This window comes from Grammomys surdaster, unplaced genomic scaffold (assembly GCF_004785775.1).
Source record: "Grammomys surdaster isolate TR1022 unplaced genomic scaffold, NIH_TR_1.0 374, whole genome shotgun sequence".
Taxonomy (NCBI): Eukaryota; Metazoa; Chordata; class Mammalia; order Rodentia; family Muridae; genus Grammomys; species Grammomys surdaster.
Genome location: NW_021604793.1, coordinates 536,526 through 561,904, shown reverse-complemented (window position 1 = coordinate 561,904; position 25,379 = coordinate 536,526). Strand labels below are relative to the sequence as shown.

At 53.8% G+C, this 25,379-nt stretch overlaps 1 protein-coding gene across 2 annotated transcripts; it reads left to right on the top strand.

Moving 5' to 3' along the window:
* Positions 1–3,023: 3,023 nt before the first annotated feature.
* Positions 3,024–24,106, top strand: Rarg (retinoic acid receptor gamma). 2 transcript variants are annotated; one of them, XM_028781102.1, is made up of 10 exons: positions 3,024–3,305; positions 3,992–4,061; positions 7,208–7,532; positions 18,424–18,572; positions 19,398–19,539; positions 20,177–20,337; positions 20,447–20,623; positions 20,839–21,043; positions 21,484–21,642; positions 22,828–24,106. In XM_028781102.1, exons 3-10 carry the CDS (start codon positions 7,349–7,351, stop codon positions 23,025–23,027), a joined length of 1,377 nt encoding a protein of 458 aa, XP_028636935.1. In that variant the 5' UTR covers positions 3,024–3,305; positions 3,992–4,061; positions 7,208–7,348; the 3' UTR covers positions 23,028–24,106. The 2 variants fall into 2 exon arrangements, with proteins under 2 accessions (XP_028636935.1, XP_028636936.1); XM_028781103.1 differs by lacking the exons at positions 3,024–3,305; positions 3,992–4,061; positions 7,208–7,532 and adding an exon at positions 13,799–14,389.
* The last annotated feature ends 1,273 nt before the right edge of the window (positions 24,107–25,379 follow it).

Below are 25,379 nucleotides of genomic sequence, written 5' to 3'. Positions count from 1 at the left end.
ACACACTCATAAAATAAATATTAAAAAGCAAGGGTAGCAATGGAGGAAGCATGGACCCTAGGACCCTCAGGATATCACTTCTCTGAACTGCCACAATGAGCAAGCAAAGCACCTATACATACAGCGAAACCTAGAAGCTGACTTTACCCTGGGGAAAGAAAAGGGAGCAGAGTCCCCTTCACTGGGATAGAGAGAAACAGAATGTGACTCAGTTGCAAGATGGGGAGTGGTGGTGGTGGTGGAAACATTTGAACTCGTGCTTTTTTTCCCTATCTGCTGGGTCTATTAATTTTTACACTACTGGGACCTAAGCCTAGGACTTTATATTGCTAGTCAAGTGCTATACCCAAGCACTGACCTAGCCAGACCACTTTTTCCTTAATTTTATTTTATGTACATGACTGTCTTGTCTGTCTGTCTGTCTGTGCACCCAAATCCTGATCCACAAGGAGATTATAAGATGGCAGAGATGTGCTGGAAACCGAACCCAGGTCCTCTGCAAGACCAAAAAGTGGTCTTAACTGCAGAGCCCTCTCTCCTGCCCCAAGGAGATGGGAGTGGGAAGAGATTTCAATGCACACTGGATTTGCATTTCTTTGAACATATTTTCCAGTGTTTCTTGGCCATTTGTATTTGTCTTTCGAGAGCAGCCTCTTTATTTCTTCAGCCCGTTCACTGTTGGTTTCTTTCTCTAGCTATCACTCGTTAGACACACGGCTGGCAAAGACTTTCCTGCTGCTCTGTGGCCGTCTCTCCACTTGGTTGATTACCAGTCTCTTTTGCTGTACAGAAGTTCTCTACTTTCATGAGGGCCCTCATGCTACAGCCTCCTGAGTAGCTGGGATTAAGGCCTCTGTCTCCAGGCCCTGTCTGTTGTGGCTAACTGCTTCTGCGTACAACTCTAGTGGTTAGGTTTGGTGAGCGGCAGAGACAATTAACTGATGAGAGGGGTTGGTACAGGGCAAGTATTCTTGGAGAGCATCCCCCCTCCCTCCCCCTACTTCCCACTCCAGTCATAGGCTGGAACAAGGAAGTTTCAAGGAAGTAGTTTTAGTAACCAGGATGGATAAAAAATGAACAAACTACCCACCACAGACAGAGACATATGGACAGATCAAGACAAAGGGAACAGGAAAACAATGGAACTTAAGGCTTACTGTCCTCTTGGATGCTCTCCCATGTTTGCCCCCCACCCCCATCCCATGAACTGCTCCATCTCCATCTGCTACCCAAAGCTCCAGTCTCAGAGTTCCAATGCTCTGGGTCAAGTCCCTGAGATCCTGAGATCCTCTAAGGAAGAGCCAGTGGAGAGAGCCGAGCAGGGTGGTGACTGGGTCTATGTCCCAGTGCCTGGGCAGGAAGGGAATGGTGCCCAAGCCCGGTTCATGAGGACAGGAGAGTCATTCACTGTAAACCAACTACAGATGTGCTGGGGTGGGGTGGGGAGGGGGATTAGGGCCACATTCCCAAACCGCAGCTGGGCCCGCCCCTCCTTCCGCCAGCCACCACCAGGGCAGGGCAGGAGGGGTTAACTTTGCAGCCTCCTGGCAGGATCCCTGCCACACAGGCAGCTCAGTATCCCACCCCAGCCTGAATGCCAGGGTCCAACTCCCCGACACACACCCCTCCCACACTGCTAAGGGCTGCTCCCAGGGTAACCGGCAAAGTCAACAGCAGTCAGGCCACCTGGGGACGGGACCCTGGAGTACCTATTCCCAGCCCTGGAGTGAAAGGCAGAGGTTGTCTGCGCCCCCCTCCTCCCCCATGACGTCTCTAGTCTCCTGGGATTGCCTCTTCTTCCCCCTTTCTCCTCCAGCTGGTAATGGCTACCCAAAAAAGTCTTTCCCAGGAGGGGGATGCCTGGCCCCTAGGGTGACAGCAAGACCAGAGCTGAGTAATTCCAAGGTGGAAAATGTGACCCATTCCCCAGGTGCTGGCCACTCTGGGAGGTTGCTGGGGATGATCCTTTGGGCTAGTACCTAGCCCAGCCCGTCCAATGATCTTTCTTCTGGAGCCGTGACCATCCCTGTGGGAGTGCTTCTGTTCTATGCATAGGACTTCACTTTTCTCTGGCTCTGCAGTATAAAACCAAACTACTGGCTTCCCTCTCTCTAGGTTTGAGAGCCTTTCAGCCTTGGTTTGTTTGGAGTCAGAGAACTATCCTATTAAGACACAGACTTTGGTCTTCTAGAGAGACCCAGTGTCAACAACATTCGTGGCGCATCTACCAGGCAGCCAGGCAGGCCTCGCTGGCTGAGCCAGACACACACCCTCGCCTGGGCTTTCTCCCTCACACCCAGCGCAAGGCTCCTCCCATCCCCCCTCCTCCCTAAAGTTCTTTCAGCCCTCCTCCCAGCCAGCCTCTCCCCCTCTAAATCCAAGCCTAAAGGTGGGGACGATATTGGCAGCGAGAGACCCACGCGCTTTAACTCCTGGAGCTGACTGCAGGCAGAGTTGAGAGGGAGGAGGTCTGTGAACCCAATTCGCAGCACTCTCATAACCCCCACTAGTTAAACCAGTTTGCTCCAAGGCCATAGGACAGAGAAGGCCAGGGGAAGGGAGACTGCTTTGACTTGCAGGTGGAGGTTAACTAAAAAAAGAGGACAGTGCCTTCTCCTCTGGTATACTCTTGCCCCATCACTCCACGTCCTGGGAGTGTCCACGTCCCTCATTGCCTACCCTGGGAGGTACCAGAGACCGGCCTGGCAGAATACAGCGTGGCCAAAGACAACTCAGTCTCCCCAAATAGCTGGAAGGGGGATAGCGCCAGAGAGAAAGGGTTGGCATCGCAGAGCCCAAGACACTGACCTCTGCCAGCTCTGCCCGGCCTCCCGGGGATGGAGCCACGGAAGCCTAGCAAATGGGAGGGGCAGAGACCCAGGCGTCCTGGGCCGCCCCGCCCAGTCCCCCCCTCAACCACCCCCCCCCAGCCCCAGGGCACCGAGGAGGGAGCCGGGCAGGGGCAGGCGGCAGGGGAGGGAGGAGCGAGGGCGGGAGGGGGAGGAGGGAGCCAGGCAGGGAGGGAGGTGGGGGGGTAGGGAGGGAGAAAAAGAAAGAAAATATTTTCCGTGTCCCCGCCTGCGGAGTCAGTGTGCGGTTTGGGAGAAAATGTGTCGGATATTTTGGGGCGGTCACGTGGGCGGGCGGGCTCCGAGAGGCCCCGGGATTGTCCCAGCCTAGAGCCGTGCCCCCCTGAAGCCCCCCATTACTGCGAGTCACTAACACCGCGGCGCTCCATCCCCGAGACCGCCCGACGCCGGGACCTCGGGGCTCTGCGGCCTTCTTTCCCCCGCCCTCCCCTCCAGGTGAGTCAGGCGGGGAAGCCGGCTCGCCCGCCCGCCCTCCGGCCCCGGACGCCGGGGTCCTCTGCTGAAATGAGCCAGGGGCGAGGGCGTCGGGAGCCTTGGGATCCTTTCCCTCTGGGGGTGGCCAAGCTGTTAGCCGGGCTTGCGAGGAGGCTTCCTGCCCCAAGTTAGGGGTCAGACCTGGGAAGGGAAAGGGAAGATTTTTAGACAGAGGATGGGCCGAGTTATCTGCCCTTGATTTTGGTGAGTATTGAAGGAGAGCATTTAGGAAAGTCTTGAGCAAGCGAACCTATCTTCCTGTACTCGGAATGTCAGAGAAGACGGGCTTTCCTCCTTTGGGAAAGGATGGCATTCTTCTACTGGGGGGTACTGAAGGGTGAATCTGATGGTCCAAGTATCCTTTCTCCAGTGGAATGGCAGGGCTCTGCAGAGCGACCAGGAAAGGTCTAGCAAGTGGTCCTGGCAGTGTCTAGGTGGGTAAAGTGGTCTGTGGAGTTTGGACTGCAGACTCTGGATTCTCTCTGACCTACCCCTAACTGCACAAGTGAACCAATGAAGGGGAGCACTTTTAGAATATTCTTGAGGGGAGGCTCCAATGGAACAAAGGTAGAGTTTAGCTGTCCTGGACAGGTTCAGGAGAACTCCAGTCCTGGAGTGCCACTGACAGCGCCTCTCTCCGTTTTCAGCTGTTTCCACCAGGTTCCTCACTTCAGCCTGGCCCAGTATGTAGGAGGGAATCTCTGCAGAGGCCAGAGGGTAAGAATATGCTTAGTTGGTGGTCACGGGGATAGAGCAGCAGGGATGTTTGACTCTGGGAGGGGACTCAAGGACAAAAACGCTCATATAATTCCCTCTGGTAGGGTTTAAGCCTTGGGCAGTTGGGATCCTATTCCTCAAATCTGAGGCTCCTGTCTTTATGGTCATTCTTCAGGTACAGAGTTGGGAGTTGAGGACCACAGCCATTGTCAGTAAGGAGAAGACTTGGAGGGGGGTTAAGGGAAGTGTGTGTGTTCAGGGTGCTCGGAGCTTGGGTATCCCAATACACACACACACACACACACACACACACACACACACACACAGAGTGGCTTAGAGCTGGTAGGCAGCACTGGACACGCCCCCCCAACCCCGGCACACCCCCACCTCTGGCTCAGAAAGCCACCTAACTGGCACCTCCAGTTCCCCCCTCGGCCCCACCCTGCCCGTGCCCTCTGATGCCCACACACATTCCACTGGCATTGCCTGCCTGCCTCCTGGGTACTGCCCCTCCCTGGGGCCAGTGGGGTAGAGGGAGGGGCACCTGAGGATTCAAGGTGAAGAATCAAGGGTCTAGACTCCCCCCAACAACGGCACAGAGCCAGGGAAGCTAGGTTCGCTGCTGCCTCCCGGGGAGCAGACTTGGGGGCTCAGGCTAAAGCAAAGGATGCCTGGGTTCTCCGCCCATTCTGGAGATGGGGTCATGGAAAAAGGTGGTCGTGTTTATACAGAGGGGAGGGGGGCGGCGGGTGGAGAGCAGCTGACAAGAGCAGCTTTGTTCCAGACTCTGGAGCGGGCAGGGCAGCAGGGAGACGCCCCCCTCCATCCGGCAGCCCCCTTCATCCATGCCCTCCCTTCAATTCCACCTCATCTCTAAGAGAAGCTTTGTAAGAACCCTTTTCCCAAGTCAGTTGCCCGTCTTCTAGGCCACATCATCTGAGGTGGCATCTTGGGAAGAGGGAAGCGTTCTCTGTCTTCTGCAGGCCCTACAAAGAACCGAGACAGTTGAAGCCTTATTTAGGATCCCCTTTGACTCTGCCCTGTCTTATTCTCTTCTACCTGGAATTGTGAAGTGTGCCCCCTTCCCCCCTTCCCAGAGACACCAGACTTAAGAGAGAGGAATCCTTGTTACCGTCTTCACCTCCAAACCTCACCTCCCAAGTAGTTGAGGACGGAGGTCAGGGAGATTTGTCCTTTGCTTATAATGTCCCTTGGTGAAGACCAGGAGCCTGAAAACCCCCTCCTCTCACTTACCTCCTGTTGAAGTCTTGCCCTACCCTAGAGGTCTGTTTCCCATCTGTAGGTAAGATGCCAAGACAAGGATGGCTGGAACAGAGAGCCTATTTCCAATCTAAGCAGAATCTGGGGAAGATCGGGGTTGGGGGTTGCTCTACCAGCCAGTCACTCTTGGCATTGGAGGGGTTAATCCACCTGGAATGTAGCCCAGCCTGTTGAGCTATGGCCCAAGGGCCTAGGGGGCCCTGGACTCCTGGATCCACCTGAGTTTAACTTGGGATGAGGACCTTATGGACTAAGGGAAGGATCCTGGAGTTAATACTGTAGGACTCTGGGGACAGTAGGGTAGAGTTGGAGGGTTCTGGGCCTATTGGAGGTACCTAGTGAGGATTAGAGTCTCCTTTACAGGTTTATTCCTAGGAGTCTGGAGGTTGAGAGAGAAGAGAGAAAGAGGGAAAAAAGCAGAGGTACAAAAGACACAGGAAGAGATGCTGGTCCTGGAAAGTTTCTAATGGGCAGGGGTGTGGAGATGAGTGTTAGGAGACCCACCTGTGCGCTCACTGTGGTCTTCTGCCCACTTGCATTCAGTCTGGGAGCTGCACTCCCATTGACCTTCAGAGTGGTAGGTGGTTCTGGAGATCCTGATTAAGGACTTTTCCCTTGGCTACCACATGATGGTGTGCGGAACCTGGATTTCCCTTTCCTCCATCAGGGGTCAAGGGAAGCTAAGTCTGAGAGGGGGAAAGAATATAGGGAGAGTTTTTAGGAGTCCAGAGAGAGAAGAAGAAGAAGGAGCAGCAATGTGGACTGAGGACAAGGAGCCTTGTCTGATGCTATGATTCTCAATTCTCTCCTAGTAGGGCTTTGCCTGTGCAGAGAGCATAGGCAGTGTAGGCTGACTGTGGGATGGTTGGTGACAGAGGAAGAGTGGGGAGGGGAAACATGGAGTACCTAGGAAGACAGAGAAAGCAAATGATAATTAAAAGGCACGCGGGAAGTACGGAGTATGAGATTTTGACATAGCATTTAGCGTGTGCCCTACTTCATCCTAAACACTCCATGCATGATGAATTAGTGAGTCCACCAAACAACTTTACCAACTGGTGGGTCCTGTTATTCTCAAATGGTAGGTGAAGAAACAGAGGCACAGGAACATCGAATAATTCCTCCCATCTCCCCAAGCCAGCAAGTGGGGGTATCAGCTCAGGGAGTCTCTATGTAACTAGTACACCGTACCCTCCAAAGCCGTATAAGACTCAGAAGTTACAGCAGAGACATTTGCTTGCTGCCACCACGCCACCACGGTAGTAAGAGTTTGAATTAATTTATTTTTAAAATGTGTTTAATTATTATTTATTATTATTAATTATTATCATTTTGGCAAAGTCTTACTGTGTAGGCCTGGCTTGGCCTCAAACTCTTGAGAGGACTGCCTGCCTCTGTCTCATGGGTGCTGGGATCAAAGGTATTCAGGGTAAAGGTGTAGCTGCTTAGCTTAAAATTTTTTTTTTCCGTGGTTCTAGGTATCGAACCCATAACCTTCACTTGTTACATGCTAAGCAAGTGACCCACCACTGAGTTATAAATTGCCCAGACTAAGTGTCTGCAGGACAGGTGTTAGAGCAGATGTCTGGTCCAGCTGTGATACTTCCATCCAGGAACCTCACCAAAAGATCTCAAATCGCCATTGACCTTAGAACCTCAGTTTATCCTTCCCTGAACCTAAACCGAGGAATTTCTCAGAATCTGTACCACTTTCTGCCCTGCCCACTATGGAATTGCAAGTGCCCAATCCAGGGTAGTAGGAGTAATGGAAGGACGGACCCTCACATCCTTGGGCTGCACGGCGGTCCACACGGTGATTGTCGGTCATCTCATGTGTCTTTTCCTTTATCTCTCCCTCTCTCTAGGACTTTGGAGAGCCAGTGGGCAGGCCAGGCAGGGTGGGCACGGAGCCTCCCAGGCCAGGGCAGTGGGCATGGGCGGGGGCTGCAGCTGAAGACCACCCCCGCCCACTGCAGAGTCCAAGGGAGTCCCACATCAAAGCTACCATGGCCACCAATAAGGAACGACTCTTTGCGCCCGGTGCCCTGGGGCCTGGATCTGGTTACCCAGGAGCAGGTTTCCCGTTCGCCTTCCCAGGTGCACTCAGAGGGTCGCCACCGTTTGATATGCTGAGCCCTAGCTTCCGGGGCCTGGGCCAGCCTGACCTCCCCAAGGAGATGGCTTCTCTCTGTGAGTCTCATGGGTCTTGGGGAGAAATGAGGGCAGATGGGTAGGGGGTGACCCTTGTTGGAAAGGTGGGGAGGGAGGGAACTTTGGGGGTGAAGTTAGATGTAGTTTGAGGATAGTATCTATGGATGGTATTTCTGTTCATGTATGAGCTCAAAGTAGAGAGCCTAAAACTGCCTCCTGGGCCACTCAGCAAAGAAGGGAACACAGTCCTGTGGACACCGGAGCATGGTTATGCATCTGGCGTCCTTCAAAGCTGCCTCTGGTTGGGGGTGGTGGGAAGGGCAGACGGGGGACTAGAGAATCTGAGAAGTCAGTCAGTCAGCTGGCCCTGTGATGAAGAAGGGCGGTGGGGTTCTAAGGCTGCAACTAGGAAGGAATCTTAGTGCCCGGTGCGGTGCGTAAAGACATGTGGGACTGGGAAAATGCTTACAGGTTCTGAGGACAGAAATAGCCCGGTGAAAAAGAGGTGGCTCTTGGTCCACAACACATCAAGGGTTACTCAGGAGCATCTTCTCTCTTAGCCACATGTTTTTGGACTCCTCCCCTCCCTCCAGGTCTGGAATAGTCCCCACATGCAGATCCCTGCTTGTCCTGGGGCCTGCCCTCTTTAGGTTAAGCATTTCAATGCTGCTAGCAAAGTAAGACCTGAGCTTCCCTTCTCCTTCTGGAACCCTTCTTTGCCCACTTAGTGATTGGCTCCTGACCAGGACATGACAGGCAGGGGTGTGTTAGGGAGCCTCGGACCCCAGTTTCTGGCACAGGGCTCTGTGTATACAGGGCCAGAGCATAAAGAGGTGAAGCGGAAGCTTTATGGGGGAGAAGGTGGGGAATAGAGACAGAAAAAGAAAGGTGAACACACATTTTTTATCATCACAGTTCATATTTTTTTTTTTTTTTTTTTTTTTTTTAGATTTATTTATTTTATGAATGTGAGTACACAGTTGCTGTGATCAGACACACCAGATGAGGGCATCAGATCCCATTACAGATGGTTGTGAGCCACCATGTGGTTGCTGGGAATTGAACTCAGGACCTCTGGAAGAGCAGTCGGTGCTCTTAACCACTGAGCCATCTCTCCAGCCCGACAGTTCACACTTTTAATTCTAGCACTCACACAAGGCAGAGGCAGGGATCTCTTGAGTTTGAGACCAGCCTGGTCTACACAGAGAAACCTGTTTCAAAGAACAACAGCAGCAGCAACAACAGCAAAGATGTATCTGTGAGGCTGAGCAAAAGAGGAGGAGGGCCTTTAAGGCAAAGCAGGGACACCTGGAAGGCTTCGTATATAGGGGTGACTAGACTGGAAAAAGTATGCTTATCTGGAGTGTGTGTGTGTCTCCTGGATCATGTGTCGTGTGTGTGTACATGGCATCTCCGAGACTCCTCCTACAGAGAACTCCAGTGTATGCAACAAAAACTATGAAGAATCAGGACTGATTATCAAGAATTTGTAGGGCTGCTGACGTTTGGTAGGAGTTGCCTGTGGTGTGGCTGTAATACAACGGGGGTTACAGTGTGGCATGCAGGGTGAGTGTTTGGAAACTTCAGCTGGACTCCCTCTTCCCGAGGGTCATTCTGTGAAGCTGCCCAGCACCAGGCAGTGGGAATAAGCCTCAACTCCCATGAATGTATTTTTTGCAGGGAATCATACCACCTGATCTCTTCCGACTCGGTTTCCCCAGGTTCTGAGGGAGGTAACTAAAGGAGCCAAAGTCAGAAAGGAAGAAGGGGGCTGGGGAGTGGTGGCACACGCCTTTAATCCCAGCACTTGGGAGGCAGAGGCAGGTGGATTTCTGAGTTCGAAACCACTCTGAGGCCAGCCTGGTCTACAGAGTGAGTTCCAGGACAGCCAGGGCTATATAGAGAAACCCTGTGTCCAAACAAACAAACAAACAAACAGAAAGGAAGAAGGGAAAGGCTGGTGGTAGGAAGAATGCCGAGAGACATGGCTGGTACCCAGTGAAAGTCTCCTTGTGTTCCTGTATTCTAGATACATGGAGATGGAGGTCAGGGTTCAAAGTGAGGTCAAGGTATCGAAAGTGGCAGGCTGAGCCCCATCCTCAGAGGTCGCCCTGAAGGATGGTGTCTGGAAGGAGAACTCCAAAAGAAGAGCCAGCACCAGGGAAGACAGCTGAGGAGGGTGCGGCGGGCTAGCATGGAGGGACAGGCCCGGGCAGGGAGGTAGCAGATCGGGTAGGGAGGAGGGAAAGGCCTAGGTCCAGACAGTGTGCTTGGGGTGGGGAGTCCAGCCTAAGGGAAGAAGGAATCCTGGAGTTTAGGGGACCCTCTTTTGGTGGTAGAGTAACCAACCAAAGGATGGGAGAGAGAGTGGCATCTCTCCTTTGCTTTGATCCGCTGTCCCTGTTTGGCTGTAGCTATCTAACCATAAATAGGAGGGGTGGATCAGAGCCATAAATCTGAGGACACACCTATACTCACCTACACTGTGAGCCTCTGTGTCTCATTACATCCTCTTATTCAGTGTACCACCCTCTTTCTCAGGATAAGAGGGGATGATTTAAGGAGGGGCCTGGAGCTTCTCCTTGGGTTTTTTTTTTTTTTTTTTGGATAATATTGAAGAAGCAGCCCCTGGCACCTTGGGGATATCCTTGGTGAGAAGAAGTCTTGCTCCACCTCTTGAGGCTCTCCTGGGGCCCTCAGTGGGTGAGGCAAGGTATCTTAGAACTCTGTCGTGGAGGAGGGGAGAGGCTAGGGGAGCATGTGCAGCTGAGCTAGGCAAGCATAGACCTGTGTGCGGGGGGGGGGGGGGTGGGGTGTGTGGAAACAGAGGGAGTGCACACGCACGGGCACCCGTGTGTATGTACGCGAGCGTGCAGTGTGAACGAAAGGCCAAGTGTACTAACAGTCCGTACCTCTGTGTATCTCTCACGAACACCGATGTGTAGTATATTTGCTTTTTCAGATTACAGGGACAGAGTGTGTCAGCAGAGAAAGGATACTCTGGTCTTGAAGACCTGGCTCAATTTGTCCTTCAAATATTGTGGTGGTAATAACCACTATGATCGTGGGACCAGTGTCTGTGGGCAGGTAGCCCAAGTTGTACCCATACTAAGTTAGTTGGGGACACTGGGAGCAGGCTGCCACAAGGAGAAAAGGATTTCAACTGGAGATGTCCAGACCTAATCCAGAAGGGCAGCTATGCAGGTGCAGACCCAGAGAGGAGCCAGGCGTTAGGGAAAAGAAGTAAGGAAAGAAAGCTTGTGGCAGTTGAGGGTGGCAAGCAGGCGGCAGCGAAGTCTCCTCCAGGAAAAACCCCCAGTGGCTGCCTCTTTCCCCTCCCCTCCCAGTCTCTCCTCCTCCTCCGGCTCCAACTCCAGCTCCAGGCCGACACAAACGGGGCTTTGATTGCAACAGGAAACCTCTCCGGCGGGGGGAGCCGAGCTTGCCGCCGCTGCTGGGGCCCAGGCGGCACCCCCCCTCTTCTGGCCCCCTACCCTGTCCCAGCCCCCATCCTGCCAAGAGCGCCTCACATCCTTGCTTTGGGCCTCACCCTCTCTTTCACACCTTCCTCTGCCACCCCCTCCTTGTCTTCGGAAGACCCCTCCCAGAGCTCCTCAGGTGGGACCTATCCCTTTAGGACTTACCCTTTTGGGCGGGGCCTACTTTGGTTTGAAATACCCCTTCAGTTTTTAGAGTGAGATTTTTGGAAGAAAAGGAGTGTTATTAAGCAGGGAGAACTCCAAGCCAGTGAGATCCTCAAACCTCACATAGAGGTAGTAAGAGAGAGGATTTAGCTGTCCGGCTTCTCCAGCCCAGTCCAGGCCAAACTCACATTTTTTGCCAGGGACCGGTAGAACTCTAAGGGGTGACCAGGCTAGAAGCCTGAGTGCTATTGGCCTTCTCAGTGGGGGAGGGGCACATTCTTTACCCCTGGGACCATAGCTTTTCTAGGATCTAGCTGGGAGGGGGGTGCACCCTGGTGGTGGGGATCACAGGGAAGGGGGCGAGTCAGGCACCAGCCCCCCTTCATACCCCTACCAAGGCTGGTGGGGAACATCTGGTTCCCATGAAATGCTAGAGGCTAATGGGTCTAATTGCTGCAATAAGGGTGGGGGGTGCTTTGGGGAAAAGAGGGGCACCAGATTCCCCCAATTTTGCTTTCTAACCAGGACTGTGCTGTGTTTTGAACAAGGGCTGGGGCTGATGGCATAGGTTGGTCTGATACCTTAATGCCTGGTGTATACCTTAATGCACACTTTCCGGGCAGAGTACTCAAAGCAGGCACAGATGGGGGTGATGAGGACTGGGGTGCATCTGGTGAAGAGAAAAGGGGTGACTTTTGAGAACTCATGGCTTCCTGGAGCCCTCCCCCAACTCTCGTGCCCTCCTCCCAACCCCCTCCCTGTGGCCTGGCCACTTCTGGTTCTAATTACCAACCAGGCAGGCCTGACTTAATTGGGACCTTTCAGATTTCAGAGGGGGAAGGGGAACTTCAAGCTTGAAGTTGACTCGTCAAGGCTCTTTTTTCCTTATTTTTTGGGGGGTTACCCTTCATTTTCTACTTTTTTTCTCTAGTTCTAGTCCAGTTAAGTCACTTAGCCCCGGACTTTCTTTTCTGTTTTGTTTTGGTTGCGGGGTGGGTGGTAAGGTGGGATTCAGAAATGGAGTATTGGACATTATGGGAAAGTTCACATTAGGTTAGAAAGGTCTTGTCTTCCTCTTCGTGCCTGCTTCAAGCTCCCAGTTTGCCGGTCCACCCCAGCCCACCATCGCCATCCGCATTTCAGCCCCTCCTCTCCAGCCCTGCCCCCTGAGTCCCTGGCAGCCTCCAGTTCCCCTCCCCCGTTCCCGCCTTCTTTGCCTACTCTGGCACCCCTTCCTGCTTTTTATTCTTCCAACAGGCGCCCCACTCTCTCAGCACCCCAGTGCGACCCCGACTCAGTACAGCAGATTCTTAGAAAAGTGCGCCCCGCCCTGGCTCAGCCACAGCAGCCGGGCGGGGGAAGGGGTCGGGCCGGGCGCCGCTCCCGCTCCCGGGCGCTCCCCGTGTGAGCCGCGCTGACAGAGCCGGCTGGGCCGGCCCGCCGGGCGGTCGGGCGGTCGGGCGGCCGGCGGGCGGGCGGGGCGCGGGGGAGGGGGCGGTTTCCGGGAGTCGCCGCCACTGGCGTTGTCCCGGGGCCAGGGTCCCGGATTCGACGCGGCCAGGCAAGGGCAAACTTCTGACGTGGCCAACCCCCTCCCTTGAGTGCCCAGGGGGGCACTGGAGGTGGCACTGAGGGAGGGGCAGCTATTTCCTATGGTGGGGTATAAATGACCCTGATGTGAGTGAATGACCAGCAGGGCAGTTACTGCGAAGAGTGTGGAGGGGGCAGCCCTTAGCACAGTGGAAACTCGGGGTGGGGGCAGTTGTCATTGGGAGGGATCAGTTTCGTCTGAGTCGCAGTTTGGTACTGTAGGGACAGTTTAGGGGGCAGTTTGTGTTCTAAAACTGAAGTCAGGTTCTGGGAGAGGGCAATGAGGGAGGTAGCCGGGGCACTTTGGGAGTGTCAGTCGCGGGATAGAGCTTTGGGGACTTTGAGGGAGGCGGCCCAGCCCTCGGCAGAGGAAGGATAGCCGGAGCTAGGAGGGGTAGACTCCGCTGCGCTGGAGGGGGGCGGGGGGGGGGACTCCGCTGCGGAGCTGGCGACGGCCTGGGCGGGGTGGGGCGGGGCCGGGTCAGGAGGAGGTGAGCGCGCCCGGCCACCCGCCCCGAGGGGGGTTCCCGGAGAGTTCACCGCGGGAGCGCGCTTTGGCCCTTGGACCGGGGGTGGGAAGATCGGGAAGGAAGGAGGCGGCAGCGCGCACTGAGCCGCAGGAATGTAGTATTCAGCTCAGAAGCGCGCGCGCGCGCGAGAAGGAAGAAGGAGGAGTCGGGCCTGGGAATGAGGGGGGTGGAGGTAACGCAGGTCCTACGGGTCTGGAGAGCTGCGTAGCGCAGGGCATCTCAAGGTTCCCCTCTACGCAGCCATTCTTAACACCCTTGCTTGTGTTGACTTGTATGTGGAAGAAAGGGTTGAAGGGAGGGGGAAAACGCAGTGAAAGGAAATGCGCATATTTGATTCCTTCACTCCTTCCCCCAATCTCCACCTGGGCACGCGCCTAAGTGCAAATGTGTTCAGACCTCCAGGTTGTCGAGAGAGCATGGTTGCAAGCATTTTTTTCCTGAGCCAGGTGTATTTGCACACATTCTTGCACCTATGAATTTATGTGCGTGCAGATATGCGTGTGCACTGTTGCACGTTTGCAAATTTGTGGTGCCTGCCAAGATAAACGCTTGCACAGATGTATGCCTGAGCAAGCGCGTGCGCCGCTCAGCTAGTAGACGTATGTGTATGTGTATGTGTATGTGCTCCACTCCCAGCTCTGCTCATCTTGGTGCCCGGCCCCTTTCGCTCTCCAGGCCCCACCCCCATCCCTCTAGGCTCTGCTTTTACAAAAGGTCTCCACAGAGCTAGCTGCCTAGGCACCCTAAGTGAGGCAGACGGAGGCAGAAGCTACAGCTTCGCCTTCGCGCCCCGCCCAGTCCCTTTCCCTTGCTGGGGATCCCCCTCTTCCCCGCCCACCCCTTACCCCCCATGCATCTCAGCGCCCTATGCTAGCCCTCCCCCTCCCCCCTCCAGGAGCGGGGCGCTGCGGGGGGAGGAGGGGGAATGGGCTGCGGGTCCTTGGTGTTCTAGCACCCAGTTTCTCTCCAAGCCGGGTCGCGATGTACGACTGCATGGAATCGTTTGTCCCGGGTCCGCGACGGCTGTATGGGGCGGCCGGGCCCGGGGCCGGCTTGCTACGCAGAGCCACTGGCAGCTCCTGTTTCGCCGGACTTGAGTCTTTTGCCTGGGCACAGCCTGCCAGTCTACAATGTAGGTATTCTTGCTCGGAGATCGGGTATTGGGTGCACGAGAGGTTGGTGCTTACTATTTCCGTGTGTTAAGTTTGGGACCGGGGCGCAAGAGGGTATTCTGGTCCTTTCTATGTGAGGTACTGGCCCTTTAAACATGAGGGCCTCCAGAGTCCGTCGTCTCTTTTGCGTGTGTGCTGCAGTGTTTGGAGCGTATGTGGTTTTTATGGTGGGTGTTTAGTTAGGGCTTTGGTTGATGCCACTCCAGAGTCCCTGGGTGAGAGACCGATGTATGTTGCTAGTGTGTCCTCCAGGCCTTAGTTTCGGAGGGATATGGTATCCAGCGCTGTGGGTAGCGTTTATGAAGTCCATGAGGGAAGTTGGGAGCGTTAAAAAAAAAAATGCAGAGCGTGTGAATCCCTGGCTTGTGCAAACCTAGGAGACGTGGGTGTGGAGTAGTGGTCTTTCCATGCACTGTCACCCTCCGCCTAGGTTGTCAGATATTCGTGGTCCAATGTGGGGATGTTTGTGGCGTGAGGCCGGGAGGGCGTGTGCCTTGCGTGGCTGCGGGGGCGTTTTTTGGAAAGTGCTGTGTCCTAGAGTGCATCCTGTGTGCTCTGCTTTGGGGTGCAAGGGGTGTGCACGGAAGAGTGAGGAAGCTGGATTCTGTGTTCATCATCACTAAACAACAACAACAACAACCACCCCTGGAAGTGTATATGTATTCAGTTGTCTTGACAGATGGCTTTTTCTCCGGCTCCAACACCACTTAAGCAGGAAGCGAAAAGTTTAAAGCCAAGTGTATGGAGTGTGTGTGTGTGTGGGGGGGGTCTGGAAGTCACAGCTGGTAGGGGATAATAATCCTGAGGCCCCCAAATATCCATCTTCCCCCCCCACCGCGTAATGGGAGATGCCAGGCAAGGGGCCCTGGAACCCCTTTCCAGAGCTGCAATAAAAAGCTGGGGACGGGGAGGCAGTAAAAATAAAGTCCAGATGAGAAGCGGCTTTGAAGCCTGGGCCACAGTGCCTGGCGGGGGTGGGCTGTTGGAAGGGGCTGAGAGAGGAGCCTGGAACACCCTCCAAATTTACTGGGGGTTGGCACTGCGCTCGCAGTCTGGGTACGGATGACTGCAGACCTAGGCTCGGGGGCACGCTGGGAAGGGGCGGGCAGCGGGCGGGGTAGCTGGCGCTGGGGGAGTGCGCACGCCGGGTCACTGAGCCCCCGCCAACGCGCCTCGCTCCTTGGCACTCGGCAGCGCTGTTTACAAGTTCAGATTTTTTTTTTTTTTTCCAGGGCCGAGCTCTCAGATTTTAACAACTGGGATAGTGGAAAGGGAGGTATCAAACAGGAGACAGACAGTACTTTGGGGTTGGGTGGGAATAAGAATCGATGTACTATTTAAAGGCTGAAGATGGAACTAGTACATTGCACCACATTTCTATGAATTCTTAACCTTGCCATGCCCAGTACAATGGAGAACTATTTGGGCACATTGGCTGGCATCTGAGTTAGAAATATCTGGGGGCGGGGGAGGGGAGTGTTGGCTATAGGGATCCTGGGCAGGGACTATATATATTCCTATTTAGGCCTCTGGAGACATTTTGGGCTTGGTAGTTCAATATTTTTGCATTTCTGTTTGAGCCAGTAAGTTTGGCCAGTAATGGATACACAGAACCAGCTATATACTCCCTTCCGCACTCAGAGAGAGAAGGTGGTTTGGAGTAGAACCAGATTGTGTGTTAGTGGCATTTGGATGGAGACTGTGGTGTCCTGGCGTTTTGCTGACCGAATGTGGTGTTTGGTAGTAGGGCTGTTTAGCTCGTAGCTTTGTGACTTGTTATCCACCAACATGGAGTACGTGTGGCTCGAACTCTGCGAGTTCCTCTGCTTAAAGGTCCGGCCCAGGCTAAGGCAGTGCCCGCTGTAAGTCAGCCAGCTTTTGTGTCGGTGTGATGTTACCCTACAAAAGTGTGTGTCTTCTAGGAGATTGTGTGCTAGATTGTGAGCCCAGGCAACTCAAGCGCTGGGCCTTGCAGCTGGGAGCGTTTACAGCGGGTTATAAAGAGTTTGTTTGAAGCTCCGCTCAGCCTGGCCAGGAATTTCCTCAATTTCAGCAATTTGGGCTTTAAAAGGAGAAAACCCCGAGCCCACCCCCTCCTCCTCAGCAGGGGCCCCTGCCTAGCCAGGAGCAGCCTCCCAGCTCAGGGTTGGAGAAGGGGATCCCCGGGTGTCCCAGAAGACCCTGCTAGCTTTGCAGCGCCCTCCACCCACAGTGACCTCAGAGCCATAGCATAGCATTTTCGGATACTGGAGGGGTGTGTGTGTGTGCCAGAGAGGTGTCCGAGAGAGGATGACGGTGCCACTAAGATGGGAAAGGCTGCCCAAGGGCAGGCTCTTCGGGGCCTCCGTCTTATAATTGGCTGGTGCTGCCTGGCCCATGCCAGCCTGACCGCACCCAGCCCTTGCGCAAGAGAGGAAATGAGGAAATGAGGCAGCGCTCTGTGGGTAGGGAGGGCGTCGGTGTAGGAAAGAGTACCACCCCACGCACAGGCCCGTGGGTCAGGCACATGCCCTGGGGACCCCAGGATGGGCCGAAAGTGAGGGCCCAAAAGGCCTTCCAGTCTTTCCCCAAACCTCCCAGCACCTACCATTCAGGCAACCCCACCCCCAGTTTTGAATAAACTCCCTGCACCCTTCCGCCCCCTTTCTTCTGAGGGGGAATCTAACTCCAGCAGGATTCTTATGCTAATTGAGTGTGTGGGGGTGGGGTGGGTGCAGAGGGCTTCCCTCTTTGTAAGGTGGTGGAGCTGGTCTGGAACCCCCAACCTATGGGCTCTGTCCTCTCACTACCTTGGGTCGAATGGACTTGTGATCAGGTGGGTTACGTGGCGCGGGAGGAAGGACGCACATGGATGTGTTCAAAGGACGCTGGAGGTCCTCAGGATATTTTTTTTTTCTCCAACCACTTCCAAATGTGGGCAGCAGGTCCTACATGATTTTCAAATGTCCTGAGCCTCTGGGGGTGAACCCCACAGTCACCGAGCCTGTGGCAGGCTTGTATTCAGCAGCCTCCAGTATAAAGCGTGGGTTCCCCTTACTCTGGGCTTAGGCTAGGACTCCATATAAACTACAATTACTGTTTTCTGAAGCAGTTCAGGAGTGGAGACAGGCTCTGAAAGGGTCTGGGGCAGCTAGCTCCCTTCCCCCTCAGCTCTGTTTACCCAGTGTCACCTGACTCTCTGCTACACCCCAAACTGCTCCTGGACCTAAGGACCTGAGTGAATCCTCCACAGTTTCTCTCACTAAAGGCCACGTAGCTATGGTCAGAGCATCTGAGAGCCTTGGTTCCCCTGTCAGCTAACACCCCTTCTGACCTGAAAGGCCTTTCAGGAGTGACTTAAATTAAGTCATTCAGCCAGGTGCCTGCTGTAGGCAGCCTGTAACTGCCCCATTTATTTGCCTCTGCATCTGCTACCCCCTCCCCCAACTGCTTCCAGAGGAACTCTGGGGTTACCAGAGTCAGGATTGAGCCCTAACTGTTCAGCTGTATGCAGCCCGTCTTTAAATGTGTATAGTGTTCTGTCTGTATGTATTTTTGTGTGCCATTTTTGTGCTTGACGCCCACGGAAGCCAGGAGAGGGAAGTGGTTCCTCTAGAACTGGCTTTACAGATGGTCATAGACTACTATGTAGATGCTGAGAATCGAACCCTGGTCCTCTGGAAGAGCCGCTGGTGCTCTTACCTGCTGAGTCCCAACCAATCTTCAACTTTATGGAATAGAAGCAGAGAAGTTAACTCCTAGGTTGGCTTTGGCCTGCAATTTGCAGAATTGGACCTTAATGTAGAAGAATTGTCCTGACAGGGTTGAGAGGGGGTCGGTGGTGGGGCCTGAGATCCCAACAAGCTACAGAGAGTGGTGGTCTGGGCTTTCCAGGGAGAACCTGGTAAGGGCTTGTGTACAAGAGTGACAAGAGTGGTCACCAGCAGGTCCCAAGAAAGAGAGACCATGGGATGAGGGTGCTTCTGCTGATCTTCTTATGCTGCTTTTCCTTCAGCGGTGGAGACACAGAGCACCAGCTCGGAGGAGATGGTGCCCAGCTCTCCCTCACCCCCACCACCTCCTCGGGTCTATAAGCCATGCTTTGTATGCAATGACAAATCTTCCGGCTACCACTATGGGGTCAGCTCGTGTGAAGGCTGCAAGGTGCGTATGTGGTGGGGTGGATGAGTTTAGGACTCAGGGTTGCCTGGGCGTATGATCAGAGATGAGAACGAAAGGCTGGGAATGTAGCTAAGTAGGTAGAATGCTTGCTTAGCATACTTGAGAATTCATCTACACATCAGAGACCCTCTAGTGCCAATGCTCTCAGAGGCAGGCAGATCTCTGTGAGTTCAAGGCCAGCCTGGTCTATGGAGCTTATTCCAGGACAGCCAGGGCTACACAAAGGAACCCTGTCTTGAAGAACCAAAAATTAATGAATAAATGAATAGATAAATAAAAAATATTTTAATGCCAGGCAGTGGTGGCGCATGCCTTTAATCCCAGCACTTGGGAGGCAGAGGCAGGTGGATTTCTGAGTTTGAGGCCAGCCTGGTCTACAGAGTGAGTTCCAGGACAGCCAGGGCTAACAGAGAAACCCTGTCTTGAAAAACAAACAAACAAAAAACAAACAAACAAAAATATATGTTTTTTTTTTTTTAAAGGTGGGGGACCCACGTGCTGTGTTCACATGACTATTTTTGTCTGTGTGGGATGAGGGACTGCTTTGGGCATAGATGATTAACTGATTGGGTGAGGTGCTGGGGACCTGGCTCAGTGGTAGAATGCTTGCATAGTGTTCAGAAGGTTTGCTCACACACGAATGCATGCACGCACATGCACATGAACATGCACACACACACATGCACCATGCGCCCCAAACAAACAAGAAACTAGACTGGTCAGGTCTAGCTAGGGCTACTTGTTTTGTTTGATAAATATTGCTGTTCTCAGCACCCTGTTTAGTAATGCTCCTGCTCCCAAATTCAGGGCTTCTTCAGACGTAGCATCCAGAAAAACATGGTGTATACATGTCACCGTGACAAAAACTGTATCATCAACAAGGTAACCAGGAATCGGTGCCAGTACTGCCGGCTACAAAAGTGTTTTGAAGTGGGCATGTCCAAGGAAGGTAGGCTCTCCTCTGTCCTGTCCTATGGTGTGATTGTCCCCTTTGCCATCCAGCTTTCCTGACACTGAGACCTAGCCTGCCCTGTAACTGCTTTCTTCTCCAAGACCATTCCCATTAGATTAGCTTCCTTCACCTTGTAGGCTACATACAGCGTTTTATCATCGTGCCCTCTCTAGACCATTCTTCTGAAACCCGGCACTAAGGGTTTCTCTTCTGTTTAGTGAAGCAGGAGGGAGGGTTGGGCTCATCCTTTCCCTCTCCCGTTCTTTCACCGGACAGATCCTGAGATGGCTCTGAGCTGTCCCCTCCTTTCCACACTCCCCCCCACCATTGTGCTGCCAAGGCTATAAGTGGATATCCTGCCTGCATATCCTGCCCCCCTCCAACCCCCATCTCCTGCAGGGCAACCGGAAGGGCAGGATGGAGCCGAATTGGCCTGGGGAGGGAGCATGGCTGTATGCTCTGGGTGGGGCTGGGGCAAGCCAGCCTGCAAACAGGAGCTTATGTAGCACAGGGGGAAACTAAGGCACTAATATAAATTCTTAGTGAGAACTGAGCCCATTAAGCTAGGATGAGACAGGATACCCAGAAGGAGAATCTGAGGGTCCTGATCCTTCTCTTTGCCTCCAACCTCAAGCGGTAAGGAACGACCGGAACAAGAAGAAAAAGGAGGTAAAGGAGGAGGGCTCGCCTGACAGCTACGAACTGAGCCCCCAGTTAGAGGAGCTCATCACCAAGGTCAGCAAAGCCCACCAGGAGACTTTCCCCTCGCTCTGCCAGCTGGGCAAGTACACCACGGTGAGGAGTGGGCAGAGTCTGGGCGAGGGTGCCATGTGCCCCAGGCACAGGCAGGGCCGTGGGGAGAATGCCCAGGGGGAGGCTTCACATCTCATTTCTTCCCCTGCAGAACTCCAGCGCAGATCACCGGGTGCAGCTGGACCTGGGGCTGTGGGACAAGTTCAGTGAGCTGGCCACCAAATGCATCATCAAGATTGTGGAGTTCGCGAAGAGGCTGCCTGGGTTTACAGGGCTCAGCATTGCCGACCAGATCACACTGCTCAAAGCTGCCTGTCTGGACATCCTAGTGAGTTAGGCGGATGAGTTCTGGACCACTTTGACCCTTAGGTGTTTTTGTCTTAGCTGTTGCCTCCTGGTTTGCCTAGCCTCCCCTTTCCAAACCCAGAGTCCCACCTCTCTGCCTTACTCCTCAGGTTCAGGCTTTACTTACTGGGAACCAAATTACTTAGGAATCCTTCCTCAGGGGCAGTACTAACCATTGTCCTTACCCCCAACCTCCAGATGCTGCGGATCTGTACAAGGTATACCCCAGAGCAAGACACCATGACATTCTCGGATGGGCTGACCCTGAACCGAACCCAGATGCACAATGCTGGCTTTGGGCCCCTTACAGACCTCGTCTTTGCCTTTGCTGGGCAGCTCCTGCCCCTGGAGATGGATGACACGGAGACTGGGCTGCTTAGTGCTATCTGCCTCATCTGTGGAGGTGCGACGGCGCCCCCTGGCGTCAGCATGGGCTCCCTCTCCCACCAGACACATCCACACTTACTCTCTGGCCAGGAGGCGGAGCTTAGGGTCTTTTCCCTTGGGATTGTTCTCATTGACCATATCCTACAGACTTCCCAGCTTATGTATAGCCTTTCTGGCTAACCAAGCTGAGAGAAAACGGAGGCAGAGTCCAGAGAACTCAGAAGCCCTGGGTGCAATGCTGAGATAGGAATTTAGATGTAGCGATATCCTAGAACAACCTTCTTGCTGAGGGGTAAACACAGGGCCTTACGTCAAGGGAGATAACCTGGAGGGCTCAGCAATAGGAGTAAAGAATTGATGAGACACTTTGGCTTTGAGGCCCTCAGAGTCAGGTCTGTCAGGCGTCAGCCGCCTGTCACTGTGTCCTACGCTGTCTCATCCATTGTCGTTGTATAGACCGAATGGACCTGGAAGAACCAGAGAAGGTGGACAAGCTGCAGGAGCCCCTGCTGGAAGCCCTGAGGCTTTATGCCCGGCGACGGAGACCCAGCCAACCCTACATGTTTCCAAGGATGCTTATGAAAATCACGGACCTCCGGGGCATCAGCACTAAGGGTTAGTTCTGAGTCAACTCCCTCTCCCTCCCCAGATCTGCAGGTCTCCTGAGTCACACAGGTTGACAGGCGGCGACAGGGAGAGAAAGGAACTGAAAATCTAGTGACCTCCATGGAGTCCTGGCTTCTTGACGACTACATCCTTTTCTCTTTTTTTTTGTTTTTTTGAGACAGGGTTTCTCTGTGTAGCCCTGGCTGTCCTGGAACTCACTCTGTAGACCAGGCTGGCCTTGAACTCAGAAATCCGCCTGCCTCTGCCTCCCAAGTGCTGGGATTAAAGGCATGCGCCACCACTGCCCGACGACCACTACATCCTAATGGGCAGATTTTTTTTGTGATTTGGGATAAATTCTTTTCTGTTTTGGTTTGGCTACTGCCGTGTGTGTGGTGTGTGTGTGTGTGTGTGTGTGTGTGTGTGTGTGTGTGTGTGTGTGTTGCTGGGGGTGGAACCCCATGCCATCCATACACTAGACAAATGCTCTGAGTGACAGTCCACCCTCCTTTACTTTTTATGCCTTATTTTTTCTGTTTGGAAACTAGACGGGCTAAACTTGTCCTGCCTCAGAGGCTTGTAAGGACTAAGTGACTACACTACCTTGTATACTTAGAGATGAGAATTAAAGCCATCCATGGTGGGTGGTTCATGCATGTCATTTCAGTACTAGGGAAGCTGAGGCAGGAGGTTTACTTTGAGTTCATGTGTTCAAGGCTAGCCTGGACATTTCCACCATCACAGTGCTTGTAGCATCATGAGTATTTGATAAACATTGTCATAAAAGTTATTAAGAACTGGCCTTGATGCCGGGCGGTGGTGGCACACGCCTTTAATCCCAGCACTTGGGAGGCAGAGGCAGGCGGATTTCTGAGTTCCAGGCCATCCTGGTCTACAGAGTGAGTTCCAGGACAGCCAGGACTATACAGAGAAACCCTGTCTCGAAAAACAAAACAAAAAAAAAAAAAAAGAAAGAAAGAAAAAAAGAAAGAAGGATAGATGGAGACAGGCAGCAGGTTAGGTGAAGTTCAGGTTAGGTGAAGTTCAAGGCAGGGTGGGATCACCCAGGGAGCATCACAGGAAGGGAGAGGGTGAAGTCTCACCAGAAGTGGCAGGTCTGAGCTGGGAGCACCTTTGAGGTGAAGGGCGGGCCTCTACCCATGCTCTTCCAATCCTCTTTGCTTCTCTCTGTAGGAGCAGAAAGGGCTATAACCCTGAAGATGGAGATTCCAGGCCCGATGCCCCCCTTGATCCGAGAGATGCTGGAGAACCCTGAGATGTTTGAGGACGACTCCTCCAAGCCTGGCCCCAACCCCAAGGCTTCCAGTGAGGATGAAGCTCCAGGGAGCCAGGGCAAAAGGGGCCAAAGTCCCCAACCTGACCAGGGCCCCTGACCTACCCCACTGTGGGGTTGGGCCCCAGGCAGCAGACTGACCATTTCCCAGATACCGCCAGTGACTGGGGGAGGACCTGCCCCGCCCACTCCCCACTCTTTCAATGAGCTCATTGTTTTGCCAAAGTTTCTAGGGGTGCCTGTGTTCATCCCTGTCCTGTTCTAAACAGCTCCCTCTACAGTCCCAAGGGACTGCCGTGCACCTACCAGAAGAGCTGGAGAAGGGTTGAGCCTGGGTCTAGACTCTAAAATCTCAGCACTGCCTTTCGGATTCAGGCCACAGGCTCCCCACGCAAGAGGAAGCCCCGCCTTCCCACAGCCCTTTCCTCTACCAGGTGCTTTGGGCCTCTGGGAGCAAACAGGAACACTAGAGACCAAAAGGGGGGCCTTCAGGGAGGGCTGAGCCCACCCTTGTGCCCCACCCTGAGCGCCTGACGCTGTGTGATGAACCTGCCACGCTCAGTGTCTTCTGTGCCCCATCCTAATCCTCCTGCCAGGTGTAGGGACAGGCTGGGGCCTGTATTTCTTGGGTGGGGCCTGAGGGGGAAGGGAGAAATGTGAGCCCAGTTCTGTACCTCTGCTGAAGTACAGCACTCATCCTGGGCCCTCCATTTTATAAGCCTCTCCCTTACTCTTGTCTTGTGCCTTGGCCTTCTGCCCTCATCTCAGCCATCAGGCAGGGCCCTCCTACACTACAGAGGGGCCAGGGGTCCCTCTCCTAGTGCCTTCTACCCTTGACCCCCCCAGAGCAGCTTGGCCCCAGGGAGGGGAGATGCTGCTTAGCTGATCCCACCCAGACCCAGAGGAAGCCTCTATTTATTTATTAGCTTTTGTTTACACCCTGGAATGACCCCTTCCTCCAGGGGTCTTGGGAGGGGGAGCCCAGGGCCTCTGTGACCCCCTCTTTCCTTTCCCCAAGCCCCCAGTTTATATTTAGCTGCCAAATAAGATTCCTGCAGGCTCCCCCTTTTCTCTGGGGGGTTAGGGTGCTGTCCCCTCCCCTCTGTTTACATCTCCTATCCCGCTGTTCGCATATTGCTGAGTTTTCTATTTTTGCAAAATAAAGTGCTGGAAACTCAATCGGGTGTGGATCCCACTAAAGTCACCGGAGTCAGGGGAAGGCGGGGGTGGGTGTGTGGGGGAGAAGTGACCTGCAGAACTGGAGAAGGAGCTGGGCCCGGTAGTAGAGCTGCTAATGGACTTTATAGTTTTCTTAGAGGAGCAGAGAAAATACCAAGTATGATCTGGGTGGTGGCAAGGGAGGGCTGCAACAAGCCGTGGGAGCTATCGAATGGCCTCCCTCAGTCACCAGTGACTTCTTGCCTTCGCTGGGATCCTATGGGTTCATGCTACTACGCCTAGGTGTGTGTTTGGGATGGTTAGATATGTGTTTGCCTACTGGGCAACAATCTGAGCTGCCATTTGTTTCGCAAGTTGTTCCTGGGCCTGGAAGACCAGCAGCACACTTAGGCTACAGTGTTTTTAGAGTTTGTTTGTTTGAGAAAGGGTCTCAACTGAACCTGGAACTCAACCTGGCCTCCAACTCATAATCCTCCTCCCTAGACCTCCTGAGTGCTGGATCACAGGCCCAGTGACACTACTCTTGGCTCAGTGTTGAACTGACTCTTCAGGGGCCTCTCCCATCTTTGGTGACCACACTCTTACCTTATGACCTACTCCTTGGTGGCTTCTCTTCACCCTGCAACCTCCACCTCTTCTACAGCCCTCTGGTCATTTTGTCTCCTAATGTTCTTCTGCAGGCCTTCATTCTGCCCCACCCCTTTGGAAGACCATTGCCCTCGGCCACTGTCCCTTGCTCTCTGTGACTTCCCCTACAGCCCCCACTGAGCCCCCGGGACAGGGCTTTCCTTACCTTGTTCCTGGCCCTCTTCATCTGTGACCTGAGCTGTGGGAAGGAGGTGGGTGTGGGACAGGGGAGGCAAGAAGAGGAGGGGGTAAAAGCAGAAGAAGAAAGTGAAAGAAGATTTAGAGGAAACCACAGGGCCAGGGGAAAAGAGGGCATTGCCATGGTTACCATCGGTTGAGGGGGAAGGGCTGAAGGTCTGTCTATCCCTTAGCCTGGAGCCAGCTAAGGCTCATCCAGAGGCCTCCCCTCCAGTCTCTCCCAGCATAACTTCCCTTTCAGAAGCATCCATCTATGATTGGAATACTTTTGCTCTGTGACAATAGCAGGGGAGCCAACAGGACTTGTCCCAGTTCACCGGGAATACTGCTTCCTGTAGGAAACCTCTACAAGCATTGAAAAGCAGCGCTCTCAATGGTCAACTGTGGTTCAGGGAAAAGTCCCACATAACCCATTCTCCCCATAGGTGCTATTCTGCCTCTCACCCCC

What these genes read in the sequence shown, in the direction of transcription:
- Rarg (XM_028781103.1), top strand. Translation starts at nt 14,125, where the DNA reads ATGCTAGCCCTCCCCCTCCCCCCTCCAGGAGCGGGGCGCTGCGGGGGG. An exon ending in GCTCGTGTGAAGGCTGCAAG is followed by an intron (nt 18,573 to 19,397) that starts GTGCGTATGTGG and finishes TCCCAAATTCAG; the next exon opens with GGCTTCTTCAGACGTAGCAT. An exon ending in CCGGGGCATCAGCACTAAGG is followed by an intron (nt 21,643 to 22,827) that starts GTTAGTTCTGAG and finishes TTCTCTCTGTAG; the next exon opens with GAGCAGAAAGGGCTATAACC.